This window comes from Erpetoichthys calabaricus, chromosome 18, assembly GCF_900747795.2.
Source record: "Erpetoichthys calabaricus chromosome 18, fErpCal1.3, whole genome shotgun sequence".
NCBI classification, from domain to species: domain Eukaryota; kingdom Metazoa; phylum Chordata; class Cladistia; order Polypteriformes; family Polypteridae; genus Erpetoichthys; species Erpetoichthys calabaricus.
In genome coordinates, this window is record NC_041411.2 from 57,586,245 (window position 1) to 57,612,182 (window position 25,938).

The 25,938-nt window shown below is 37.5% G+C and overlaps 2 protein-coding genes across 25 annotated transcripts in view; one reads left to right on the plus strand and one right to left on the minus strand.

Annotated features, from left to right (window-relative positions):
• Window positions 1–3,785, plus strand: part of LOC127525814 (E3 ubiquitin-protein ligase makorin-2-like) — a 218,235-nt gene extending 214,450 nt beyond the window's left edge. For both annotated transcript variants that reach the window (XM_028824666.2, XM_051921503.1), the window contains exons 6-8: window positions 333–443; window positions 3,104–3,248; window positions 3,529–3,785. In XM_028824666.2, coding sequence (XP_028680499.2) covers window positions 333–443; window positions 3,104–3,248; window positions 3,529–3,678 — 406 coding nt within the window. In that variant the 3' untranslated portion in view covers window positions 3,679–3,785. The remainder of the gene's footprint in view (window positions 1–332; window positions 444–3,103; window positions 3,249–3,528) is intronic.
• The window catches only part of raf1b (Raf-1 proto-oncogene, serine/threonine kinase b), a 303,901-nt gene that overhangs the window by 201,867 nt on the left and 76,096 nt on the right, over window positions 1–25,938 (minus strand). For 2 of the 23 annotated variants that reach the window (XM_051921459.1, XM_051921464.1), the window contains exons 6-7: window positions 25,417–25,509; window positions 24,777–24,891 (exon numbers count right to left, since the gene is read on the minus strand). In XM_051921459.1, the coding sequence (XP_051777419.1) occupies window positions 24,777–24,891; window positions 25,417–25,509 (208 nt within the window). Of the gene's footprint in view, window positions 1–4,702; window positions 5,279–7,287; window positions 7,423–7,999; window positions 8,132–9,114; window positions 9,234–9,347; window positions 9,395–10,270; window positions 10,448–10,560; window positions 10,646–10,726; window positions 10,845–14,959; window positions 15,067–15,190; window positions 15,216–21,077; window positions 21,138–24,737; window positions 24,892–25,416; window positions 25,510–25,938 lie in introns of those variants that run through there. The other 21 variants (XM_051921462.1, XM_051921451.1, XM_051921458.1 and 18 more) reach the window with 20 other exon arrangements.

A 25,938-nucleotide genomic window follows, 5' to 3' on the forward strand; every position in this document is an offset into this window, starting at 1 on the left:
ACAAGGGTTTTAATTTTTGGTTCTTGGAGCTCCCACTTTTCAGAAGAGAGATCAGATTTGATAATGCTTCCTGCCCATAATTTATAGTTTCTGAAAATAAGTTTTAGCAATTTTTCAGCTTTGTGTGAACATTTTGAGGCCTAGATGTTTCTAAACATTTGTGAAGTGTACAGTACTTCTGCAGCAGAAAAAGTAAAATGAACCTTTTTATTATGAGAGACATTTAATTAAATTGGACACTTCATAGCCTGATATGTGGCACTAAGCATTTTGGACTAACTATTACCACTCACTTTTCACCTCCATTGTCTCTTGGTTATTTTGCTCCACAGGTCCTGCCCAGAGTGCCGTGTGGTGTCCGAGTTTGTGATTCCCAGTGCATATTGGGTGGAGGATCAGAATGAGAAAAACAAACTTATTGAGGAATTCAAAACTGGAGTTGGGTAAGAGCATCAAAATGCACATTTTCTCCATTGATTCCCTTCACTTGTATGATTCATCTTATCAGAGGCTTTCCACTGTTATTAAAGTTTGTTGTTGTTAAACTATGGCTTAACAAGTAATGTACACCCTTTCTAACAACAAAATATGCCTCTCCCCCCCCCCTTTTCTAAAAGTGGGAAGTTTTGCAACCAATAGAATAAGGTACTAAAGGCTAGCATCTGTCTGAATTTCTGTCGCTTCTTTTTTTATCAGACCTCTTAACGGAAACTGAATGCTAGGTTAAGAAATCACATTCTTGAACACTATCCATGATACAAGCTTGCCACAAAATTGGACAAGAAATAATACAAATACATTTTTTCAAATAAAATAAGATCATTTCAACCCGTCCTGCTTGTTTGCTCAAATATATTACTTACTAGTTTTTGTTCCAGATTACCATGAACTATTGCGTGAAGGAGTGCTTAGCTCTGTGATTAAAAGGAATTCTGCTGGATCGAAGCAACTCCTACCCTTAAGAATCTAAAGACCTAAGATTTGGCCCCTAAATAGTCTTCTCTGCTCAAGACTCAGAACTGGATTAAATGTTAATACTAAAACTGCATGCTTTATCAGAGACAGAAGTGTTCCAGGATAATGTCTCTTTACAGTTAAGAGTTTTGCAATAAGACATTTTGCTATAGATTTCGATGGGTCCAACATATTGCCTGGGTGGTAAGAACTTTATTATATTTGCCTTTGTGACTTTTGTGAGATATAAACCAATCCCCCCTCCCCATCCCCCCCCCAGATCCCTCACTATTTTTGCTTTCCAGTTCTGGTGCCATTTGCAAATACAGTAATCCCTCCTCCATCGCGGGGGTTGCGTTCCAGAGCCACCCGCGAAATAAGAAAATCCGCGAAGTAGAAACCATATGTTTATATGGTTATTTTTATATTGTCATGCTAGGGTCACAGATTTGCGCAGAAACACAGGAGGTTGTAGAGAGACAGGAACGTTATTCAAACACTGCAAACAAACATTTGTCTCTTTTTCAAAAGTTTAAACTGTGCTCCATGACAAGACAGAGATGACAGTTCTGTCTCACAATTAAAAGAATGCAAACATATCTTCCTCTTCAAAGGAGTGCGTGTCAGGAGCACAGAATGTCACATAGATAGAGAAAACAATCTCTAGTAAACAAATCAATAGGGCTGTTTGGCTTTTAAGTATGCGAAGCACCGCGGCACAAAGCTGTTGAAGGTGGCAGCTCACACCCCCTCCGTCAGGAGCAGGAAGAGAGAGAGACAGACAGAGTTTGTTTTTCAGTCAAAAATCAATACGTGCCCTTCGAGCTTTTAAGTATGCGAAGCACCGTGCAGCATGTCGTTTCAGGAAGCAGCTGCACAAAAGATAGCAACGTGAAGATAATCTTTCAGCATTTTTAGACGAGCATCCGTATCGTCTAGGTGTGCGAACAGCCCCCCTGCTCAATCCCCATACGTCAGGATCAGAGAAAGAGAGAGAAAAAAGTAAGCTGGGTAGCTTCTCAGCCATCTGCCAATAGCGTCCCTTGTATGAAATCAACTGGGCAAACCAACTGAGGAAGCATGTACCAGAAATTAAAAGACCCATTGTCCGCAGAAATCCGCGAACCAGCAAAAAATCCACGATATATATTTAAATATGCTTACATATAAAATCCGCGATGGAGTGAAGCCGCGAAAGGCGAAGCGCGATATAGCGAGGGATCACTGTATCACAATTTAACCTTTAAACTGAGAAAAGTAACAGTCCAAATATAGAAAAACGAGAGGCTTGCCTAATGATTTCACTTTGTGTGAAGCATTCTCCTATGTTAAACTTCAGCTTATGGTCCATTAACTAGCTTTTAATTAAATTTCATTAGTTGCCATTGCTGTACAGTTTATACAGTAGATTTAGGGTTAATCGTGTATCCAGAAGGACAATAAAGGGCATTTAAAATTCCATTAAGTACAATTTTATGCTTTGCATTTCTCACTGCAGTTGTCTGTTCAGAGAAGTCTTGATAAATGTGTTTTCCAGGATCATCATCATCGTATAAAATGCACACTGCCGGTCATATCTGAATGCCTGCCTGTATAAAGTGTCTGGTTTCCATAATCGTTTCATTAGTGGAAACTCCTGTTCCATTATTTAACCTTGTGCTCTTGATTATATGAAGTACTGGCAATAGTAGATGAAAGTGGAGTACAGAATATGTAGACACGTACCAATGTTAACATATATTTTGAGTGGTCAAAAGTAGCTGAGGAACGGCTGAATGGAATAATATGGCTGCCCACATCCTGTAATGCACATCCTAAATACCTACTATGCTGAAAGTGAAGCTCAAATAATTAGTTCCTGAAAGAAAGATGTGTATAAAACCCCATTTTCTGGCACTGTGCTTCACTTAGTAATTAAAATATTAATTGGTGCAGCCCATCCATGCTTTAGGGTGCCAGTGCAGTGCAGAGGACACCACTCGATCTAGCCAACATGATTCTTAAGCATGGCGATAAATTATGCTTACTGTGACATTGGCAAGCTCTCAGTCTTCCTATGGGGGCTTTCTGATTCTTACTGAACAGTTGTGTGTACTACTTAACAGCCAGGCAGAATATGTAGTCTCATTCTTTTCTGTCTTGTTTGCAGCAGGAAAGCCTGCAAGTATTTTGATCAGGGAAAAGGGACCTGTCCTTTTGGTGGAAAATGTTTGTACCTGCATGCTTATCCAGATGGCAGAAGAGCAGAGCCAGAAAAACCCCGCAAGCAGCTTAGTTCGGAGGGCAGCGTTCGGGTAAGTATACAGAGGCAGACTAGATAAGACAAAGTGATCTACTTGCCTTGTGTGCACTTAACTCAAACTTATACTGGAATGCTTAGGATTGCATTCAACATGAATGTTTGGATAGGACAGTTTGTTAAAATGAGTGGAGTGAGTTTCAGGGCCACAGTGAAGTACATCTGCTAAATAAAATTACGGGAGCAGAAACTAACTGATATGGAACCAGACAGTGGGTTTTTGTTTAATACAAACGCAGGACTATGGTATTTACAAAATTTGCTTTTCCTTACAGTTCTTGAACTCTGTGCGGCTGTGGGATTTCATTGAAGAGCGGGAACACCGGGGTTTGCCCCAGTATGATGACCAGGTGGAAGAACTCGGTGAACTGTTCATGGAGCTGCAAGGGCCAGCTGATGAGGACGGTGTTGTAGCCAGCCACTAATTCACAGCTCACGTCATTTCTGGATGTCTATGATGTGGTCTACACACCCTTCTCAGTATTACTAGGGGTGAAAACAATGCTGAGAAATAAAAACCATGTCATTGTAATTTAAGCTGTCTCTCTATGGGATGTAATCCCACATGTGGCAGTTGATGACTGACTCATTACGCCCAGCTACTACTTCCAGGAGGTGACGGGGAGGTTAACATTGGTATTTTACATTTGCAGGGGTTCAAAACTTTACCATCTGTGGAGTCAGCACACTCTCTTAGTGTTTGTGTGGGTTTCCTCTGGTTACTCTAATTTCTTCTTGCAACACAAAGGCATGCATGTTTGGTTAGGTGGTGACTTCATTGAGTTGGTACACGTATAGGAGGATTTGTTGCAGACTGGCCAGTGTCACTTGATATGTTCCTGCTCAGAGGGGCTTCAGCTCTCTCTGTAATGAAAAATGGTAATTCAGAAACTTGACAGATGGAAACATGAAAAAAATGTCATAGAATACTGTAAATGTATTATAAAGTTTGTCCTAGCCAGAGTATTACTTTTTTACTTAATAATGTAAAGTATGGTGGTGGTATATTCATTAATTTTGAGAATTTGTTTTACCTAATTTATGCAATTACAGCAACCAGGACCTTTTCTAGCAGGAACTCACATGTCCAGCCTAGCACAGAGCACATTCACACTTGTAACCATGCTTGGTTGTCCCTAGCCAATGTACGGTGAGTGACCTTACTGTGCTTTGATATGTAGGAGTAAACCAGCAAAACCAATGCAAACACTGGGAGAACATGCAGACTCGGCAGCAACTTAGGTGAACACACAACCTAAATCCCTTGGTTGTAGTGCTACCCTGTGTCATTAAATGGCATATAATTATATATATATATACATACACACACTGGAAATCATGGGCAGTTGCCAGTCTCGGTACAGCAAATAGAAACGATGAGCAGAGATAAGAGGATGAACAGCACATTATGACCAGTACTGGAGGGACAGAGGACAAAGTATCTGAAGCTTATATTTAACTTAGTTTTATTACAATCCGCCGGATTAAACAAACATCTTCAGGTTTACAATAAAGTGTTTATCCTGAGTCTCGCAATAAACAAAAAAAAATTAAAACCAAATGATTTAGACAATAAAGAAACATCATTCCATACACGCGCAGTCACCCTTTAAAAGGCTGCCCCCAAAGACAACATTGCACTCAGTGCCACAGCTAGACATGCAGCTTCGGCAGTCTATAGGGGTGACATGTCCACTGCAGCCACCACCTGCTGAAGATGCACATCATAGCCAGGGGGTGGTGTGCCATCCCAAATAGCTAAAAATAAAATGAAGCAGTGCAACATCTGGTTGCTTAGGGTTCACTGTCCTTGGTAGACAATAGAGGAAATACAAAATATCAACTTGGAAAATTGCACTCAGCAAGACGTCCTTTTGCTGAATGCTAGAAGACTGGCACCTTCACGGAGGTGAAAGTGCATAAATTAATGTCCTCGGTGTGACTGGCACGATGAAGTGATGGCTCGGAGGCACTGCGGTTGATTTTAGGAAGAGAGTGCTGCAGTAGTTCTATTGATGACAATATCTGAAAAGGGGGAAAAAAGTGGTGTTTGTTAAGAGGAAGAAACAAAATTACTTTAGGAGGTGAAGGGTCTACCCAGCTCATACCTGTGATCCTGGGCACCATCACATTTCTTGTAACAGGATCAGTTCAAAGGTAAATGTTTACAGACTGATCTAATTTTCTGGCATTTTCTTACCAGAGATTCTCAAAAATTAACAAATCAGAAGAGTTTTATTTTTTTTGTTACTTCAGTGGTGAGTCAGTTATCACATTTTTGTTTAATAAATATTTTTCTAACAATGAGTTATAGTCAAGAGTAACTAATAATAGAGTGCAAATACATGCCATTAGTAGACTACATTAAATACAAATACATGCTTTTTAACATCACTTCACAATGTGATATAGTTAAAAATGGAGCCTAAAAGGGCTTGTGGTGGCTCAAGAGCTTCCACAGACAGCAGATTTCAATTGAAGTGATATAAAAATTGCATCGACTGATGTCCTAGAGTTAGTCACTCTCCACAACCAACAACTACCTAGTTAAAATTTCTTTAAAGTATTACTCAACAGAGAGTTAAAATCTCAGCCTCAAGGTAAAATTTTTTGGTTGCTTTGGCCCCTGATGGAGAAGAGGTCTGGAATTCTGCCAATACATGATAGCCTTTCACCGGCGTTATCTTTACATTCTAATGATTCAGAAGCTGTTTTCAGTGTATTTTCAATGTAACAAATAGAAAGTATGAGGGGGAACTCAAGCTAAAGTTAGAAAATGGATTTACAGTATTAGAAAATGGAACGAACCTTAACAAAACTGATAATGTCATTTCTCAGTGTAGGCTCCACCCTTCTCAGTGCACTTGTTCCACCTGCCTGGATTCTAGCAGAATAAAAGGTTTTGTCTTGTCCTCGCAACCATTCGTGCATCCAAATTATTGTCGAACACTACATGCTGAGAGGTATTACAGTCACCACTGCAAGTTACTGTGACTTGCTGGAGACCAATGTGAAGCCTGCTATTCAATCCAAGTGGCCAAGACTGCCGTCTCAAAGAGTCCTTTTGCTGCAAGACAATGCCCACCCAACTGCACACTGCTAAGAACACCAAGGCTTGTCTGGAGAAACTGAAGTTTGAGGTATTGCTACATCCTCCTTATTCGCCAGATTTGGCACTGTGTGATTTTCACCTTTTTGGACCGCAAAAAAAACATTTGGGTGGTCGTCAAATCAAGACAGATGACACAAGTGCATTGAGAAGGGTGGAGACTACATTGAGAAATGACATTTTCAGTTTTGTTAAGGTTCGTTACATTTTCTAATAATACCCATTTCCTAACTTCAGCTTGACTCCCCCTCATATATATTTGTTCACTCTATGCTTACATATTAAGTATGTATTTGTTCACTCTGTTCTTATAAAAATATATTTGCATGATTTATCTCACATTCATTTCTAGATAAGTGACTTTGTTTTTTTTTTGTAATTTATATGCTTAACTTACCTCAAAGAGCAGGAAACACGAGCTGGAGCACCAGCTGTGTGCAAGCTCCTAACTTGTAGCAGGGATGAGTTTTGCCATCACTATGGCTGTCAGAGAAGTGTAGCAGAATAATATACAAGTTTAAGTGACCTGTCTCAGGCTACTCTGTAACTGAAGTTGCACAGACCTTTTTTTCTGTTGTAGCCAAGTGTGCAAATTTGCCAATGCTTTTTAACAGGAGTTTGAATATTTTTTTTTTAATTTGTAGAGTTAGATCAAAACATCTCAACAAAAATATTTCCTATAAGTTAGCTTAATTTAAACAAGATCATTTCAATGGGAACTAAGTTGTTTCATGTGGACAGAGAGAGAGAGACAGTGTAGCCATATTAGGTGCTTTTGCACTAAATACCTAAAAAATTGACAATTTACAGAAACCACACAAACACAAGAAATACATACCAAAAGTATCAATCCTCACTGTACTCAGGCTTTTATTTGTTCTAAATACAACAGTTGACTGGAAGAAGTATCTTAGTTCAGTCCTACCTGTGGGAAGAGTGGTCTTTCTTCCTTAACTGGGTTTATGCACTCTGCAACAATCCTCTTCATGGCTTTGGGACAGTTTTTGTACAGCTTACTTAGATCTGGACTTAAAACTCCCCTCCCAACACTGTAAATAATCTGACAAGAGAAAAACAACAACTTGAGAAGTGCAAAAGCAATAGTTTAAACTCGTATATCCAACACTGAGGATAAGGAGCAGGGTATATCTACTCTGTGAAGAGGTTTTGAGTGTCTAGTCTAACTCGAGCTCAGGCACCAGGCTTTATAAGGGGTCAGGCATCACTTTTCTCTTTTTCACACACCACTTCTCTTATTAGACATTTGACTGAACAACACCTTAATTTTCAATAGCATGACACAACAATCAGAATGCTGTGGGAAACCCCAGTTACTGTCTTACAGTCAGCAAATGGAGTAGATGAGATGGGTGATGAGTGAAGTAAGAAAGCTAGCTGCCTGCCTACTACTGATTTCTTAACAGCTCACTGAACACTTGATTAAAGGAAGAAGTAGACTTTCAGATCTTCTTTTTACCTCAAAATGGGCTGATTATAATCATTCTGAGATCATACAATCTGCAACCTTCTGTTTTATTCACTTAATAACTCTGCTAAAGTTAAAATACCCCGCCAAGGTACAGCTACCTCGAATACTGCTGTATATAAAATGACCAAAGAGTAAGCCATCATCTCACCTGGTCTCTATTGGACACATGTCGGTACGGCAGCTCTCCAGTCATTAGTTCAAACAGCACAATACCATAGGAGTAAACGTCCGACTGGAAGCTGTATGGGTTGTTGTCTTGCATTCGAATGACCTCAGGTGCCTAAAGGTAATTAAAATGTGTCAATCTTAAATGTTTCTTCTTCAGAACATTCATTCCAGCTTCCTGAGCTACAGATTATACTGCCCATATGGCATTTTTGCCCATCTTATTTTATGGAGACAAATTGTATGTCTGCAGTGATCTTTCAGTAGCTATTAAGATTGTACTCAAATTGTTTCCTCTTTTACTGCACTGCAAAATTGCAACCTTCCAAACTGCATATGAAATTCTCATTTTTCAATTCTTGGCAGCTCTCACAGGTAGACTAGTAGCTGACCAGAATTCTCTAATTCTGTGAAATCAAAGCTAAATGGGCAGAAAATATCTTCACCATCCACCTGTAACAAACTAGACAAGAAATGAGGTCTTTCACTCTCTTTTTCAACATAAGGATGGTTTGGCCTATAATGAAAATTTCAGTAAGCTGGTAAACAGAATATTCTTTTTGCTTAAATTGCACTGAATACCAACAATTGAATAAAGCGAATTAAGCTAAACAGTCAAAGCTAATGGAAAAAATGCCATACCACATCTCTGAATTGTGTTTTTGTTGAAATTCACAATAAAATAAGATTCCAGTGAAACAATGAAAATCAGAAGCAACCCATCCAATAAAACTGTAAATGACAATCTGCAAGCTAATTATCTTTACCATAAAGTAAGACTTGCAATGCCACTATGGGCATGCTGTGCAGTCATCAACATTGAAACAGCAGTGTGGCTGGCCTCCTGGATGGTCAGAGCTGCTCACAATATGTGAAGAAAAAAAACAAGCAGGCTACTATGATACTTTCTGCATACTGCTGACCAAGTTAGCCACCAGCTAGTCACTTAATATCAACAGGGCCATAAGAGGTTTACATGCAACTGTTTAACCATAAGATAGTTTTTTAGTTTTTTTAATTAGCATGGAAAAAACTCAAGTAAAGGACAGAGCTAAATGGACCCAACGACGAAACAGGCAAAATCACACGTGTACTTACCATCCAGAGAATGGAGCCCGATGGCTGCTCCACCTGATGAGAGCCGCTCCACCTTGCTTTGACAGTCGCCAAGCCAAAATCACCAATTTTCACTGTTAACCCTTCATGCAGGAAAATATCTGTGGCAAGTTAAAGAAATGGCTAGAACAAGAAGTATGCTTAACCTAGTGAGTGACACTTAACTCCTAAGACGTTCAGACACTTCTAAGGTAGGCTTGATTTCACAAGGATACTGTTGGACTTCATGTCTCTGTGAATAATATTCTTTGCATGCAAGTAACTGTTGAAGAAAAAACAGACAGTCAGTGGAATCAAGCAAGCAGTCTTCTTTGCCCTGGAGCATCTACACCCTACCCAAAAGTCAGAATGAGCTGGGATTCCCACAACTTACCATATTCAATCACTGATATAACAAAGTACATTACATGTAGCTACAGTTTCAATTCCACAAACCATTAGATCTGATACCAGAAGATGTAGGGAGAAATAAGGTATACACAGTCCAGCAAATAAGGCTCAGATATAAAGTCAAACTGTCAATAGTGACGCCAGGCTGTCAAGTAATAAGGCCCATCCCCAATTCTTGTTATAACTACCTTGCTTCCTCAAATAAAATTATTTACAGTCCAGCCCAGCTCATTAGCTATGCGGCCATATTGGCTACACACATTATTACAAAACATTGTTCACCAATGATACTGGTGCTGGTGGGAACACATAGGCCCTGACGGTGGGTATTCAAGTGAAAACTTGTGTATAGATGTGCTCCTTTTGGAAGATGCCAGTTTCTTTGTTAATACATTTCACAGATATTATTTTAAAGCAGATCTGCCCTGAAATGGACTGCAAACTCTCCCCATCAAGGGCTTTTCAGTTTGTTTTCACATTTACAGACCCTTAAGTGACTCCTATGTATGAATAAATGTATCCCCATGAAGAATCACACTTTAAGTAAAGTCAGAGTAAATGGGGTTTAATTTGGCTTTATAACAACAACAGAAAATACAAAACAATCAATGGAGCTTAGATAAGCATGATTCAAGGGACTGGACACTTAATACTTCAGTTCTAATCAGGAACGAGTTCCTCGAGTTTAATGATTCAGTTTAACTCTCTGCCTTAGGCAGCAGAATCTTATTATATTGGACATACTCACTCCATGCCCTGGGCCGTCTGCCTGGCAATGTCAATCAATTGGAACATCTGGAAATTTGTCTCCAAGACATGTATGTGCTTGTAAAGACTGCTTCCTTCACACCATTGTGTTACAATGGCTAGATTGCCCTTTGTCATGTAGCCCATGAAAAGCAAGATGTTCACATGCCTTGTCTTTCTGTAAATGAGAGAGTGAGCACTAGTACACAATGCGCAATGTCCATGACACAGTCTGAAATAGCACAGGGCATAGTTATTACTGACATGTAAGAAAAGCTGGAAGCCACTAACCTCAGGACAGCCACTTCATTTCGGAAAGCCTGTAACTGTTCAGGAGTTGGGTCGGTTACCTTTAGGATCTTTACTGCAACATCACCTAAAACAGATAGTAAGTAAAAGTGAAAAAAAAAAAATCCCAGAAAGAGATTGTCTTACCAAAGAGAAGTAACATAAATACCATGCCATTTTCCTTTGTAAACAGTACCAAATGAACCAGAGCCTATCCTGGAGTGCAATACAACTTCTGCAGCTTCAATCTCCCAGTAGTAACTGGAATCTCTTTGTCCTCTTTGCCTCTACAAGAAAACATTTCTGGTGAGATACTGACACTATTAATTAGTCAGAAGCCATGCAATACAGTAATAAATTAGGAGGGCCTATTGGCTTGTGCAGAGCATTTTTTCCTGCCAGAAGACCTTTCATCTAAAGGAACAGAACAAGGCAAAAATTCTCCTGTATTTCAAACGCACATTTTTAAAAAATTAGTTATTTAAATATTTCTTAGTTAGTCATTGAAAAACAAAATCATAATCAGTCTAAATACTAAAGTGTGCTCACACTATTAAACCTGGACGATAAATTGGACTGGACTGCCAATACTGATTCTCTGTGCAAGAAAGGACAGAGCCGCCTGTACTTCCTTAGAAGACTGGCATCCTTCAACATCTGCAGTAAGATGCTGCAGATGTTCTATCAGATGGTTGTGGCGAGTGCCCTCTTCTACGCAGTGGTGTGCTGGGGAGGCAGCATTAAGAAGAAGGATGCATCACGCCTGGACAAACTGGTGAGGAAGGCAGGCTCTATTGTTGGCATAGAGCTGGACGGTCTGACATCCGTAGCAGAGCAACGGGCACTCAGCAGGCTCCTATCAATTATGGAGAATCCACTACATCCATTAAACAGTGTCATCTCCAGACAGAGGAGCAGTTTCAGCGACAGACTGCTGTCACTGTCCTGCTCCACTGACAGACTGAGAAGATCATTCCTCCCCCAAACTATGCGACTCTTCAATTCCACCAGAGGGGGTAAACGTTGAACATTATTCAAGTTATTGTCTGTTTTTTACCTGCATTTTTTATTACTCTTTAATTTAATATTTTTTGCTGCTGGAGTATGTGAATTTCCCCCTGGGATTAATAAAGTATCTATCTATCTATTTAGAAGTGTGTGGCAGAAGGGGGACAAAACCATAAGTATTCACAAGAATCACAACTTCTAACAAACAAAAATCTCCAGGTTGACATTCACAAAACTCCAAAAAGCGCTTTATCAACTCCTGCAGTTTTTTTCTCCTTTCACAATTTTCTCCAGCTGAACATTTATAATTACACTAAAATATATGATAATGCCTTCCTACCCTGGGTTAACTGCTATTAGAGTGTTCAGGTAATCAAATAATAGAATATTTTCAGTTGGGTAAAATTAATATTCCCATATGTCCATTGTCTGACATGAGCTGGAGAGTGGTGACATGTCACAAGTTGATTACTATATGCAAATTAAAATTTCACTCTACTTTGTGCATGTGGCAATAATTAACCTATGTACTGTCTGTCACAGGTAAGCAGACAGATTGTCAGCTGGTTGATTATCAGAGTTGATGGAAGGAATTAGAGCAGCAGGTTTGTAAATATGTGTTATCTCTGAACTGATAACTGCTGGGAGGGAAAAATGGCACTCTGAGCAATTGTTCAACATATACAGCACATGTCTCACAATAGTCAGTTAGTGGTGGATTTTTGTGCCATCATAATGCTTTTACCAGCTCCATAAGGTAATGGGTATCGGTAACTGATGTAAACTTTTGTAAAGTATGTAAACTTTTCAAAAACTGCACGATGTACAAGAATAAGGTTGACATACTGTAAATACCAGTCATTCCTTTTTACTTTAAATTATTTGTGTTTTGTGATTTAAAATCTAGTACTATTGCTCCACTGGGATTTCATTAATAAGTTTGAAACATTTTTCTGTAAAATAATATGGCATTATGCATTTTTGCTGATTTCCCATTAACTAACATTTTCCAGTGCAAGTTTTACCTTGCATACAAAATCAGGTTACAGGAATGGAACACACCCACCTGTAATGAATATTAAGATTAAATCGACCCACTGCTTCCATTCACATACATCAGGTGCAACAGCACAGCCTCTCTGATTCACAAATGCTGACTGAAGCTCAAATTTACAAATTCCAAAAGTGAGCTAACAATGTTAACAAAATGAAAGTTCGAACATACGGTAAAAAAGTACTGTAACTGTGGCTCAGCAATAATTCCATTTATACTTACAGATTCCTTTCCTTCACAATACACACATACTACATTGGTATATCCCATATTCTAAATTTAACTTAAGCCGATATTACACTATGCAAATTATATTCATGGGGTATGTTACACTTGCTGACCGCGGCTGCTGATCTCATCATTGGACCATGTCAATTTAAACGACTGAAAAATGGTTGGCCTGTTTACTTTACTAGACTGTGTGCCAACTTTCCAGCACAGTCCTGCTCACTCCTTTTTCTGACAGCCAATAGCGTGCTGCCTGACAGAGTCGCAGCTGTACGAAGGACTTAACAAGTACAGAGAGCTACCTTTTGATCTGTGACCTTTTTTCTTTATTCCACTCTCTCGTGGTATGTAAAATATGGCGCATAAGAAAGACAAGCTTCTTTTCCATTTGTGAGGGTTCAAAACATTTGCATTCCTTATTCAATTCCATTATATGCACTGTACTGCCAGATGAGTATTCACTGGTTGTGAGCCAGAATGCACACAGACCCAACCCCTATCTATGACTAAAGACAAAATCAAGCCTGTTTGATTTTATCAATGTGAGTCATTAGTTGAATTGCTTGATGGGAGAGCATTGCTGATTGCCTCTGACTCTTAAGATTAAGTAATCAAAGGCTACAAGTGAAAATCATGGGAAATGTTTTGTAATGTGACATAGCCTTTAGTAAACCAAAAAAATATATATTTTTGCAGGGCCACACTGTGCTTGTTTGTTTCTACAAAGATGTACTTGTACTCTAAACTATCTTAAATAGTACTGAGCCAAACATAATACTTTTTTAACTGTGGTAATCATTTTCATTGGCCGTTACTACAACTTTACAGTCCTCATGCTTTTACATTGTCCTTCTGTTCCTGTTGGTGTTAATGGCATTTTTCATCAAATTATGTACCTTAAGATTCAAAATCAGTCCTTGACAATATTAGACCAAAATTACCCCATGTAATGTATGGAAAATAAATATTTTCATTCTACATACACAATCTATTCTCTAATCATAAGGTCTTGCCTTTGCAATCTGATGGGAGGTTGATTACTATTAATTAGAACCATTGTCTCACTATTTTCCCCCCATTCGTGATAAAGACACTGATGGGGATAAACAGTGTGAGGTGATTGGTTTATTTAGTTGTTTGTTTTCATCCTCAGATAGGTGGCTGAAAAAGCAATTTTTTGAAAGATAATTAGTTTGTAACCTCCTGAAAGTTTATTTAGACAAGGCTAGCATTTATTCAATATTATTATTTAGTACTAGTGAGACATAGGAAAGACGAACAGTGCACCACAGTCGACATGGGTTGGAGCTGCGAGAATAGCACTTAAAGGACGTAATGGTTTGGATGAAGTTCAGCATGTAGCATGTTTAAAAAGAAGACACTAATACTATTTAAAGGTCAAGTTAAATGTTAATTCTTTTACACAGTAAATAAAGTATGTGCATTCTAAATCAGTGTGTGTTATAAGTCTACTGGAGAAGATTTAATGTTATTATTTACTATGTGACTGTCATGCATAATTTTATAAACAGCAGTGAACTGAATGTGTTATGATAAAATGTTTTGCAATATACAACAACTAGATATTGCTAAATTATTGTATTTGTGCTAAAGGTCATGTGCATTTTACACTTGTTTGTGATAAAGATGCTGATCATGATAAACAGTGTGGAGTGATTCATTTCTTTTTTTTCCCTTCTTCTCAGGGTCATCACACCTGCACCATAGTACATTATGGGCTACTTGGTATAATGGGGTAATATTGAATTTGATCTGCCCTTTTTAAATCGAATACAAAAAGCTGGAGCTTATTTTATGTCTTTAAAAACTCCTTTCCTTAAGCAACTGCAACACACTCATGAAATAACATAACAGTCTCAAACCCAGGATGTTGGATTTTTAAAGCAGTAGTGTTACTCAATGCATGACAGTGTCACTTGTCCATGAAACAGATGACTGTAGATGTGACAAGTGACATCCAAAAAATTGTCTTCCTGAGGAGGCATAGGAATGTAATCAATAGAGAGAAAAACAAAGTGCTAAGTGCTATAAAGCAAAATGAGAAAACAAAACATTTATCTTTACTTCTTATATTATAACACTCATACTCACAATTCTATTTTTCTCTTGAGTATTTGAGGCTACAGCACGCTCTCTTTGAGCAGGAATAGGGGTCTTTGTCTGTGACCAGCCCGTTGGACTCAGGTCAGGAGGGCTCCCTAAAGAAAAAAAAAGACAATGCAGATAACAAAGACAGAACTTTTTGCAAGAGCACAATGCTACTCAACATCTTAACCTATAAAGACTGTGAGGAAGAGAAATGAAAGGAAAAAGAATAGTTACCTGATTCCTGATTTCTTATCACATCCTATAAAAAAGATAAAGCACAAAGGTTATTAGTGTTTTAAATGTTAGTAACAGATCCAGCTTTACAAGCACACAAACCTGGAACAGGCAATCATGTCCCGAAATTTGGGAAAATCACAAGTAATGCGAAACACGGGGTAATGTGTAGAGTCAGATATTTTGTTGGCAGAGGTGTTCTAACACCCTCTAGTGGATTTGACCGAAATAATGAACTAAACAATAGTTGACTACTCCTAATCCAAAATGCCCGGAATCAGAAGTACTTCGGATAATTGCACATATTGGAATATTTGCATATACATTGTGAGATCATACTGAGAAATGCTGCCAAACCAGCTAAATGAAAACTCACACATATAACAATACACATCATTGAGATATTGTTATAATGTGCACCAATGTAAAAAGATATAGTAAAGCTCCAAAGTGATAAATATGACATACAGACTCTAATTTACTTCCCTTTTCAGAGGGTTCATGTTGTGTATCTGCACTAAAGAACCGAAATGTGTATTTGCAACTTTAAACAAAACTTTCATTTATAAATCTGACCAAGGGTGTGTAATATTTCACTTGTGATGTCTTACGTGATGTAATTGTTTTGCTCATTCTCACTTGCAAAATACAGTTTGGAGGGCTTATATGGCAGTGTATGTGAAAAGGAAGTAGTACTGATGTCCTTTTATTTTCATGTGCACTTTCTCATGCAGCTAAAAGCAAGCTGTATAGAACACTGGGGCTGTGATTGAACAGAGAAGGTTATGTGCTTAAAATTACACTCAAAGATTTCAAGAGTCAAATACTGTTGTATAAAGACATTTTCATTTTTTCCTAGGCTAGTCGCCTTATATCAGAAAAGGTATATAGAAAGAATTCAAAGACAGAGTGCCAAAAAGTAAAAAATGAATGTCTGAGTAAATTTAATGGATACTTTAGTGTAGTTGAAAGTATATATTTCGCACCATCTACATATGTTCTTGGCACCATGACTGATCTAAATTCAAGTACCAATAAATTGGCCTCCATGCTAAATACAGAATTAAACACTTCTGCAATATGATTTGTCTGAATAAATATAAGTTATACTTAACAGGAAACATATTTCAAAATAGATTTGCTGACTAATAAAAATCCAAAAGCTACCATGCCCATGACCAATAAAAATTCCTTTATCACCATAGTTAATACATTTTAGTGTCATCTTCTGCAACTAGATTTTGAACTAGCTCAGTAGCATGTGTAGAATGGCAAGCAAAAGCTCCTCTACACTAATCCTCAGCACAGAAACCTAACAGGGTAGGTCATGTGCACCGGATCTACAAGAGACCATCACTTTGTTCCGAGTGTGTGGTAAGGGGCCTATTCAACAATACAAACAATGAAATGATCAAATTGAAATGACCAATGAGAATTTACCACCATATCCCTTCTTCACTTGATGAACTGATTGAATGCCCGTGGGCTGAAAAGACCAAGATGGTCTTCACTCAGTGAGCTGATTGAGTCGCATGCAGAAATCAAGAGTGAGAATTGGTGCATTGCTTTACATGACCCAGTGTCCGCACGATGCCTCCTTAAAGGTATGATCACAATTCTCTGTTAAGGAGCTACGTCAATGAGAATGTTTACGGAAAACAATTGATTTTTTTGACAAACTGGTGCCAGGAAAATGTGAGAGGATAACTTAGAGGTAACAGGTAGTGCACACTGAAATGTATAAGCATTTGCTTGAAAATGTCATGAAGGAAACAAGTGTATTAGGAAAAAGGTTGATGTAATACACAAAATGTACTAAAAAGATGACTAAGAAATCAGCAGATGTCCTGTAAACAACAAGACTGGAAGTTGTTATGTATACAGAAATTTCAAAGGTGATAGCTCAACCAAAAGGATATGAAAAGAACAAGAATATAACAACAGTTTTATTTTTAATAAGTCATTTAGGTGCAGACCAACAAACCAAACAGAGCAAATGCATTCACTGATTGACACTATCATGTAAATCCAGTTGCTTACAAAATAGACCTATACCCTTAATATTTTGATAACTCTGACCATGATGTAACAGACTGTTGCAAGAGTAATAAAATGAAGCAGATGGACAAACTTTTTCCTGCTGGAGAAATGACTCAAAAATGTTTTATCAAACTTGTCCTGGTTTTAGGATATGTTACTTTTTTGATTAATACTTGAATCCCTGAAGCCTATGAAAAAAAGTCATAATGCCGGGCCACCTTACGTTCCTTTGTACCTCTTCATCAGCATTTTTGTTTTGCAAAAGTGTCAATCAGCACAAGCAACAAGCAGTCTGTTATCCCATCCCCCCATCAACGCAGCTGAAATGAGATGAAAAATTCTCAGAGCTCAAGTCTGTTTATCTGGGTGTGATGTGCCTTGAGTTGTATTGGGTAAATATAACATTATTTGGAATACACACATTTCATGTGTGTTCCATTTCTACAATAATCTGGATAAATGTAGGATGATAAGAAATGTGAGGCAAAAAACGTTGAACACATAAGTAAAACAGAAACTTTTTCATGTATAATTGATAAAATGTTGACATGAAATGTATCATTTGTGAAGACTGAATATCAAATAAATACTTTCACAGAAGGTATAACAAAAACAAGTGTGCCTTTATTCAAGAATATAACCAAGGAAAAAGAAATGATTAAATTTACATAAAGCTGTCAATATCTAAAAACCGAAGCCCACTTATCAATTGCATGACTGGGTTAGAGGTAAGAATGGCTGCTTAAAACTGAAGAGATTGCGGGTTCAATTCCAGGTCTTCCCCGCATTTTCCATTTTGAGTAGTGAGCTGTTATTATTATTAATATTATATAATAAAAACATACATTTGATTTGAGTCCGTAACATGCTTAAATGTTGGGGTTTTTTTTTTATTCCATTTTATTCTCTCAGTCATGTTAATTGTGGTACAACGAACTTACCTCTCCCTCTCTGTGTTGACGGTGTTTACCTCCATCCTTTTAACAAGAGCAGCGATGATCACACTTGGTGCTGTGCTTGATGCCTGGTCAGAACTATTTGTTGTACTGGTAATAATGTGATCAGACTATCATGCAGCATTTGCACTTTGACAAAAAAGACACCCGTGCAGAACGTGTGAAAACGACACATTTGCATGTGCATTGGTACTCCTTATTTAGGAAAAGATTCCAGTCGTCCCATGGGAGAAAGACTTTCTGAGACTGTGGTCATAAAGCCGTTTCTGGACAAAGGCAGAACCGTAACAACTGACAACTTCTTCACGTCACTTTCACTGGCTAATAAACTGCTGCACTGCAACACAACTCTGCTTGGCACCATAAAGTGGGACGGAAACTTCCACCTGTCAGCTACAGTCACTTCAGTATGCATGCAATTCTCCACTGTAGTGTTTAGATCTGGCAGTGACATGCTGACGATGTATGCGCCCAAAAAGAAAGTCTGTCTGCATTCCCATTACCATGCACCATAACGTGAAGATCAGGCAAGATCAAAAAAAAAAAAATGTTCAAATGACAACTCATGTTCAAATGACACAGAATTTTCAAATAATTGCGTTTTCATGCATGGATGTGTGTATGTGTGTGCATGAGAGAGGCAGAGACAGATTTGATATCATTCAAGTGGTTACTGGAATATAAAATAAACACTTTTGCAAAAGTATAATGAAACAAGCATGCTTTTATTCAAGAATAAAACTGAATAAAAAAAATTCAAGTAACAAGAACATACCAAGAAGACATGATTTGTGTGTCTGCTTATATCCCTTCAGTGATATCTTTCATAAGTAGCAAAACTTTACACCAGCTGTTACAGACTCAAAACAAATGTATGTTTTTATTATATAATATTAATAAAAACAGCAGCTCAATACTTAAAATGATAAATGTGGAGAAGACCCAGGATCGAACCCACAACCACTTGATTTAGAAACAGCTGCTCTTACCTCTACACCAGCCAGGTAATTGACATTTGGGCTTTGGTTTTTACATATTGACAGCAACATGTAAATTGAATAATTTCTTTTGTTTGGTTATATTCTTGAATAAAGGCACACTTGTTTTCTTATATCTTTTGTGAAAGTGTTCATTTGATATATGAACTTCAGTCTTCACACATTATACATTTCACGTCAACATTTCATCGATTATACATGAAAAACGTTTCTGTTTTAGTTATGTGTTTAACATTTCTCGCCTCTTATTTCCTGTCATCCTACATTTGTTCAGACTGTTGTAGACACGTAACACACATGAAATGTACGTATTTCAAATAACAATATATTATTTACACTATACAACTCCAGGCACTTCACACCCAGATAAACAAACTTGAGCTGGGAGAACTTAACTGCAACTCCGGGGGAAAAGATAGCAGGTTGCTCGCTGCTTGTGGTGATTGACACATTTGCAAAACAAAGACGCTGATGGAGAGGTGCGAAGGAATTTAAGGTGGCCCAGCATTACAACTTTTTTTTTTAGGCTTCAGAGTCTAGTGTTGAGATGTCGATTTCTACCACAAAAACAGTATCTCCCTTTTCCCTGTCTACAAAACCCAAGAACGCTATCCTTTAATTTCAGGAAGTATGAGACAGACCATGTTGTGGAGAGGGTCAATAGCAGTCAGTATTTTGGTGTCATCTCTATAAGTGCACAGTTCTATCCATCCTCACTGGCTCTTCTGTACATACTTGTAATTTACATTAACACTTCTTTAAAAATGCAATTAAAAATTAACAAAGACCTCAGTCATCCCGCAGTCACTTTGCTCTACCTCCATTCTAGTAAATGGTACCACTAGGTTCAGGAACAAGTTTTATTTATAACTGTATCCAACTATGTGATTTTTGTTTCTTACATATTTATCATTTGATGGCGTGCTTACTAAATGGTATTGAATTAATTTTCTATGTTTATTTTTGTCTGCTGTTTATATTGTACTACTTTGACTAGTCTATAAGAGACATGCAAATACAAATAGACTTGAAACACCTGTAGCATAAATATCTTACTATACTAATTTAAAAAATCCCTCAAATGATTTTTATCCATTTTACACTGTCTAATTATTTTAGAATACAATACGCTTTCTTAGATTCAACAAGTCATTAACAAAATAAAGCTAGTAAAGCTCTGTTACAAGCAAAAAGCAAAGCACAACACAAAAGCTTAACTTTTTTGTTTACAAGCTAAGCACAATAATTCAACTTGCATTGGTAGCACCAAAAATGACTCAGAGTGCAAAGAATCAACCTGTAATAGTAGGGCAAGTCAAATGAAGGTAATTTTCTGTTTTGTTCAGTACCAGAAATGCCATACCATTATACTACAGGTTTAGAGCTTGGCCTGAGCAGGATATAAAATGTACATTTAAATTTCAAAAGTGACCAGCTATGTTTGGCAGTAGTTTTTACAGTTACAATATTTAAAGTGACATGGGTATATTTTGATAATTTAAGATTTTGCTTTTGTTTCTAGGAGCGAATTCAGTAGAAAATCAGAAGCAATGCCACTTTCCAATGTTAGAAACTGAGGTGTACCAACACATGTACTGCCATATAATTTAGTCTTACCATAGGATTATATTCACATCCATAAATGTAAAAATAAGTAAGAGTTTGACTTATGGTTAAATGTAGACAAACAACTTAATACTAAATGAGGACTAGGGTCTTATGGATATTTACATAAAATGAACAACACGGATGGTTGCATATTAAACTTAAAGAGATTTTCTTGAAAAAAATCTGGAGAACAAAACTAATGGAGAAAAATGTATTTGCTGTAAACACAGTCAGTTCTTTCATAAAGGTAGCCCACATAACAGTGAGCGGCAAACAAATACCTACTCGTCCTCTTGGGCAAAAGCGATGGCACCAAGAAGTGGGGGAAGCAGTCAGGCAATCTACCTGTTCCCGACACAGGAATGAACCAAGATCACAAAGACATGAAGAGGGGAAAAAATGAAAGACAAACAAAGGAAAACAGAAAAAGTAAAGAAATAATGTAATCAAAAGAAAGATAGAAAAGGAGGTTTTCTATAATTGAATGGCCTGCGCTATCAGCAAAGTCACAATGATCAAATTGCCCTGGGCATGCATGAAATGTCTTTCAATGAGTTTCATTGTTTATTTCCTTAAATTTTACAAAACACCAGAAATGTTGGTTGTGATGGAAGGTCAAAAGACCATGAACAAATAAATATGTAAGATTCTGCAAGCTCACCAGAAGTGAATTTAGTGTAGTCTCCCATTTTTCTACTTCAAAATATTAATTATGACTAACAGCAAATTAAGTACTGGAAATTTTATGTTCAAATTGCATTATCACATGCAAAGTGCAGATCTACTAGACTCACTATCAAAACAAATGTTAACAGATAGATATAATAATTTGTCTTACAGTAAGTGCTGATTAAACAAATTAGCTTAATCATGCAAAACAATGTGCTATCAAAAATACTGTGTCTAAGAAAGGAGCAAAGGAGTAGAAATGATGCAGAATAAATAATAACAAAAATTTCATCATATACTTGAAGGTAATATTTGATTTTTAACTGAAAAAATTAGATTACTGCAGATTTAGTGAATTCTAACTTTTCAGATGCCATCACGGTCTTGTTGTGCTTTATTAAGAGTGTTCTTTACACAGTTTAGATCCTGTCATGATGGCACACTTGAACGACGTAATAAAGTCTGGTGCAGTTTACATGTCTACAAAAGAATAATAATTCTTTACATTTATATAGCGCTTTTCTCACTACTCAAAACGCTCTCCACTCAGTGAGCACCTGGGAAGCGAACCCACAATCATCTTACTGCAAAGCAGCAGCACCACCACTGTGCCACCTGCGTAGTGATGTATTACGACGGCATGTTTTGTAGGGTGCAATGGGCTGCCTTATATCAAAACAACAGTCTCATCTGAATGCTGCTCTGTGATATTTTACATGTTAGCAGTTGATCAATTTCCTGAGGCAAATTTTCCAATAACAAAGAAATAATGTAATTGTATGTTATAATTTATGTTAAATGAGCAGAAAATGATACATGCACACCACTAATCTTGTCTGTGTTAACCCTCTCAATGTACAGTAGCATACATTGTCCATGACAAATCAAATCACATTTAAGAATCCATTTCAAATGCATGTAATAATTTCTGATTCCTCTAAACAGTAACTGCGCATTTTGTAAAATGACTAAAAAAACACTTGTACTTGCAAAGAATGAAAGGAATACTCCATCCAACAGTATCTTCAATTACATGTTACTTACCCTTTGTAGATTGTAGTGATGGCCAAGGAAAAATTTTAATCCAATGTTTTTATACAGAATAGAAAGAAAAAAGGTTTATGATATAACAGAAGCCGATAGTGACCAATGCTGCACAATGGCAAATGTGAAAACCACTCATGGAAATAAGAAAGAAAAAAAAAATCTCATGTAACCTAAGTCAGTTATCCAGTCGTGTGCTCATAATGCATGCTTTTTTGGTAAAATTTTGTTGAACACGCACTTATAGAATTATCAGTGCACATCATGAACAGGAAACTATTTTGACTTTTGGACTTGAAGACCCGCTTCTCCTTCTTAGTCATTGGTCAAGAGCTCTGCCTTTTTCACAATCAGTGTGTTTACATGCACACGCATAACGGGATAAGGTGAGTAACCCTGTTAAATCAGAAACCTGGTTCAAGCTGACATGTGCAAGTAATCTTCTAGAGTTCTCCATTTTAAAACGCTGTAATGTCATTAAACCGTGCAAATTCAAAATCATCATCAGCCATTGTGAATCCAAAAACAAGCATGAAGCCGGTGATATTTTTCTTGTGTTTTATCTATCCATCCATCCATTATCCAACCCGCTATATCCTAACTACAGGATCACAGGGGTCTGCTGGAGCCAATCCCAGCCAACACAGGGCACAAGGCAGGAAACAAACCCCGGGCAGGGCACCATCCCAACGCAGGGCGTGTGTGTGCGCACACACACACACACACACACACACACACACACACAGACACACACACACAGACCAAGCACACACTAAGGCTAATTTAGAATCACCAATACACCTAACCTGCATGTCTTTGGACTGTAGGAGGAAACCGGAGTACCCAGAGGAAACCCACGCAAACTCAATGCAGGGAAGACCCGGGAAGCGAACCTGAGTCTCCTAACTTCAAGGCAGCAGTGCTACCCACTGTGCCACCGTGCCGCCCTCTTGTGTTTTATAAATAAATTAATTTATTTATGTATTGTGAAGTAAATAACATCCATCCCCTTTATCACATCTCTGACCTGTGCCCCTTATAATTTGCAGTATGAACACTGGCCACTGCATAATCCAATTGTACGGTTTCAAAATATTTATACCAAACAGCTGGACCAAAACTAAACTGACACTTAATTAATCGGTTTCTGTTAACAGATTGCATGCAGCACACTCTTTTCTGCAAGGCTGTGCAAGAGAAGCATGTATTTTAATGACCTGGTACATTTACTTCTTGCCTTACACCCAGTACTGTTGTTGCAATAAGAAGACGACGACAGGTAATTTTATTTCAACAAAATAAGAATTGCATTAGGTTACTCATAACATACATTACTTTTAACATGTTACTATGGTTGAACTTAATTGTACATTCAGTTCATCAACATAAAATGTAACTATTTCTGATATATTGAAATAAATTATTTCAGTCTGGAAAAGGAATAATGTGACTGCTCAAGCATTTGCCTCAGGAAATTGATCTTTGTGGATGCTTCTACATATGGCTGCTAAAAGCGTGTGCAAAACTAAACATGTGAACAAAATGCAACAGACATTTGGATACTACAAATTCCTTAACTGTAACCTGTTTAAGTGTTTACGTGACCAGATAACCGAGTTGTTTGCTGAGAAATCTACCTCTATTAACCATAGTTTCCATAACCGAAATAAGGGGCTACACAGAATTTTAGAAAGCAGGTTTCTGTGAATAATCAGGTTATTAAGGCGGATGTAAACGCGCTTATTGCTTTTCACATAATTTGCCATTATACAGCACTGGTTATTATTGGTTTCTATTTAATCATAAACTTTTTTTTTTTACTCTACATTAAAATATGAAAACCTTTTTTCTTACCCATCACTACAAACTATATGGTAGCATATAAAAAATATTTTTGGATGGAGTATACCTTTAATACATTTTTATCTTTTATGACTTATTTTCTAAATGTTTGGATGACACCTACAAGAGGAAATTTGTGTGTAACTGCTGTCCTTCCAGAAATGATAATGCCTACATTTGTATGTCACATTTTTGGGAAAAGATTTTAATTCTGCCAATTCACTACTCAAGAAGAAAATTAACTCTTTTGAAGTGGACAACATAGTAAAGATAAACCCCCACCCCCCCCCCCATAAACTAGTAATACAAAAAATTCAGGTCTATAAAGCTCTACAATCTCCAGAGGTTTCCTAGCAACTATTTCAACTGTCCAATGGAATCTGGGTTTACCTCTATGACACTGCTGTCAACTGGCATGGTTGTACTGACCATATGGACGTTGGGTGTGGACGTGGATCTTTGTCTCTGGGAAAGAGTTCCCTCTGTGGCCGGGTAAGGTGTGATGTAATTAAAGGCATGGGGGGTTGAATGCCTGTGTAGGGAGCTGAAATGACAAATAAATTTATGGATAAATTAAGAAAAAAACACAAGAAAAAATAATGCTGGTGCAATGAAATTAGCAGTATCTAATATGTTAAACCTTAATGCAGCTATGCATCACCCCCAGTTTTAGAACACCCACCAAGCTATGCTTTTTGTGCCAATGAAGCCAACAAAACTCATTTGACCACCTGTAAATTTTATAGAATTCTGAGACCACCACTAAGACCAAAGTGAAATGTCCTCAAAGAGGTTTATACATATCATGCTATCCAGATACGGTTGCTAACAGTAATCAATAGTGCTATGACTCAAAAATAACTGCAGAAAAGGCAAATAGTGGCAAAAATAAAAACTTCTCAAAGATGCAAAATAATGAACATTCACTACTGATATTCTAAAAGAAATAAGCCAATTTAAGCTTACAACATTAAAGCAAAACTCTCTTTAACATTATTTTTTTTTCCACAGACTACCATCAGACAATTTCTTCTCAAGAGTTCATGGCAAATGGAAGATGAGGCTTTACCTGCCTGTGAAACGGGAACTGCAATCTCTTGTTCGCCGCGGGTTTGGGGTAGGCAATGTCATTGATCCAGCTTCATTTGGATTTGGGAATAAGCTACAGAACAGACAAAATTTAATAAGATAACTGGAAAATAATCCACCCTAGGCTGGCCAGTATAGATGTTAACAATTGGCTTGCATCTATACAGAATCATTGTCTGTATCCTTAATCCAGCGAAGACAGCTGGGATGCCATGACTTTTATTGGTTTATTAGTAGTGTCTGCAGAGATTTCATTAGCTGTACAAGATATGTTCCGTCTGTATCTGGGGCAACACTTTCTCCATAGTAAATGTAGAATGAAGTTGTGCTGGTAACATCTATTCTGCTGCCTCATTCTTCACTGAAACATAAGACTTGATTTAGCTGCTGAATAACAAATATTTACTAGATATCTAAAATATTTTCCTATAAAAACAAATTAGTTGCATCTTGAAGGTTGGCTGTAGACCTTTTCACTGGCTCCATGGCATTACATTAGAAA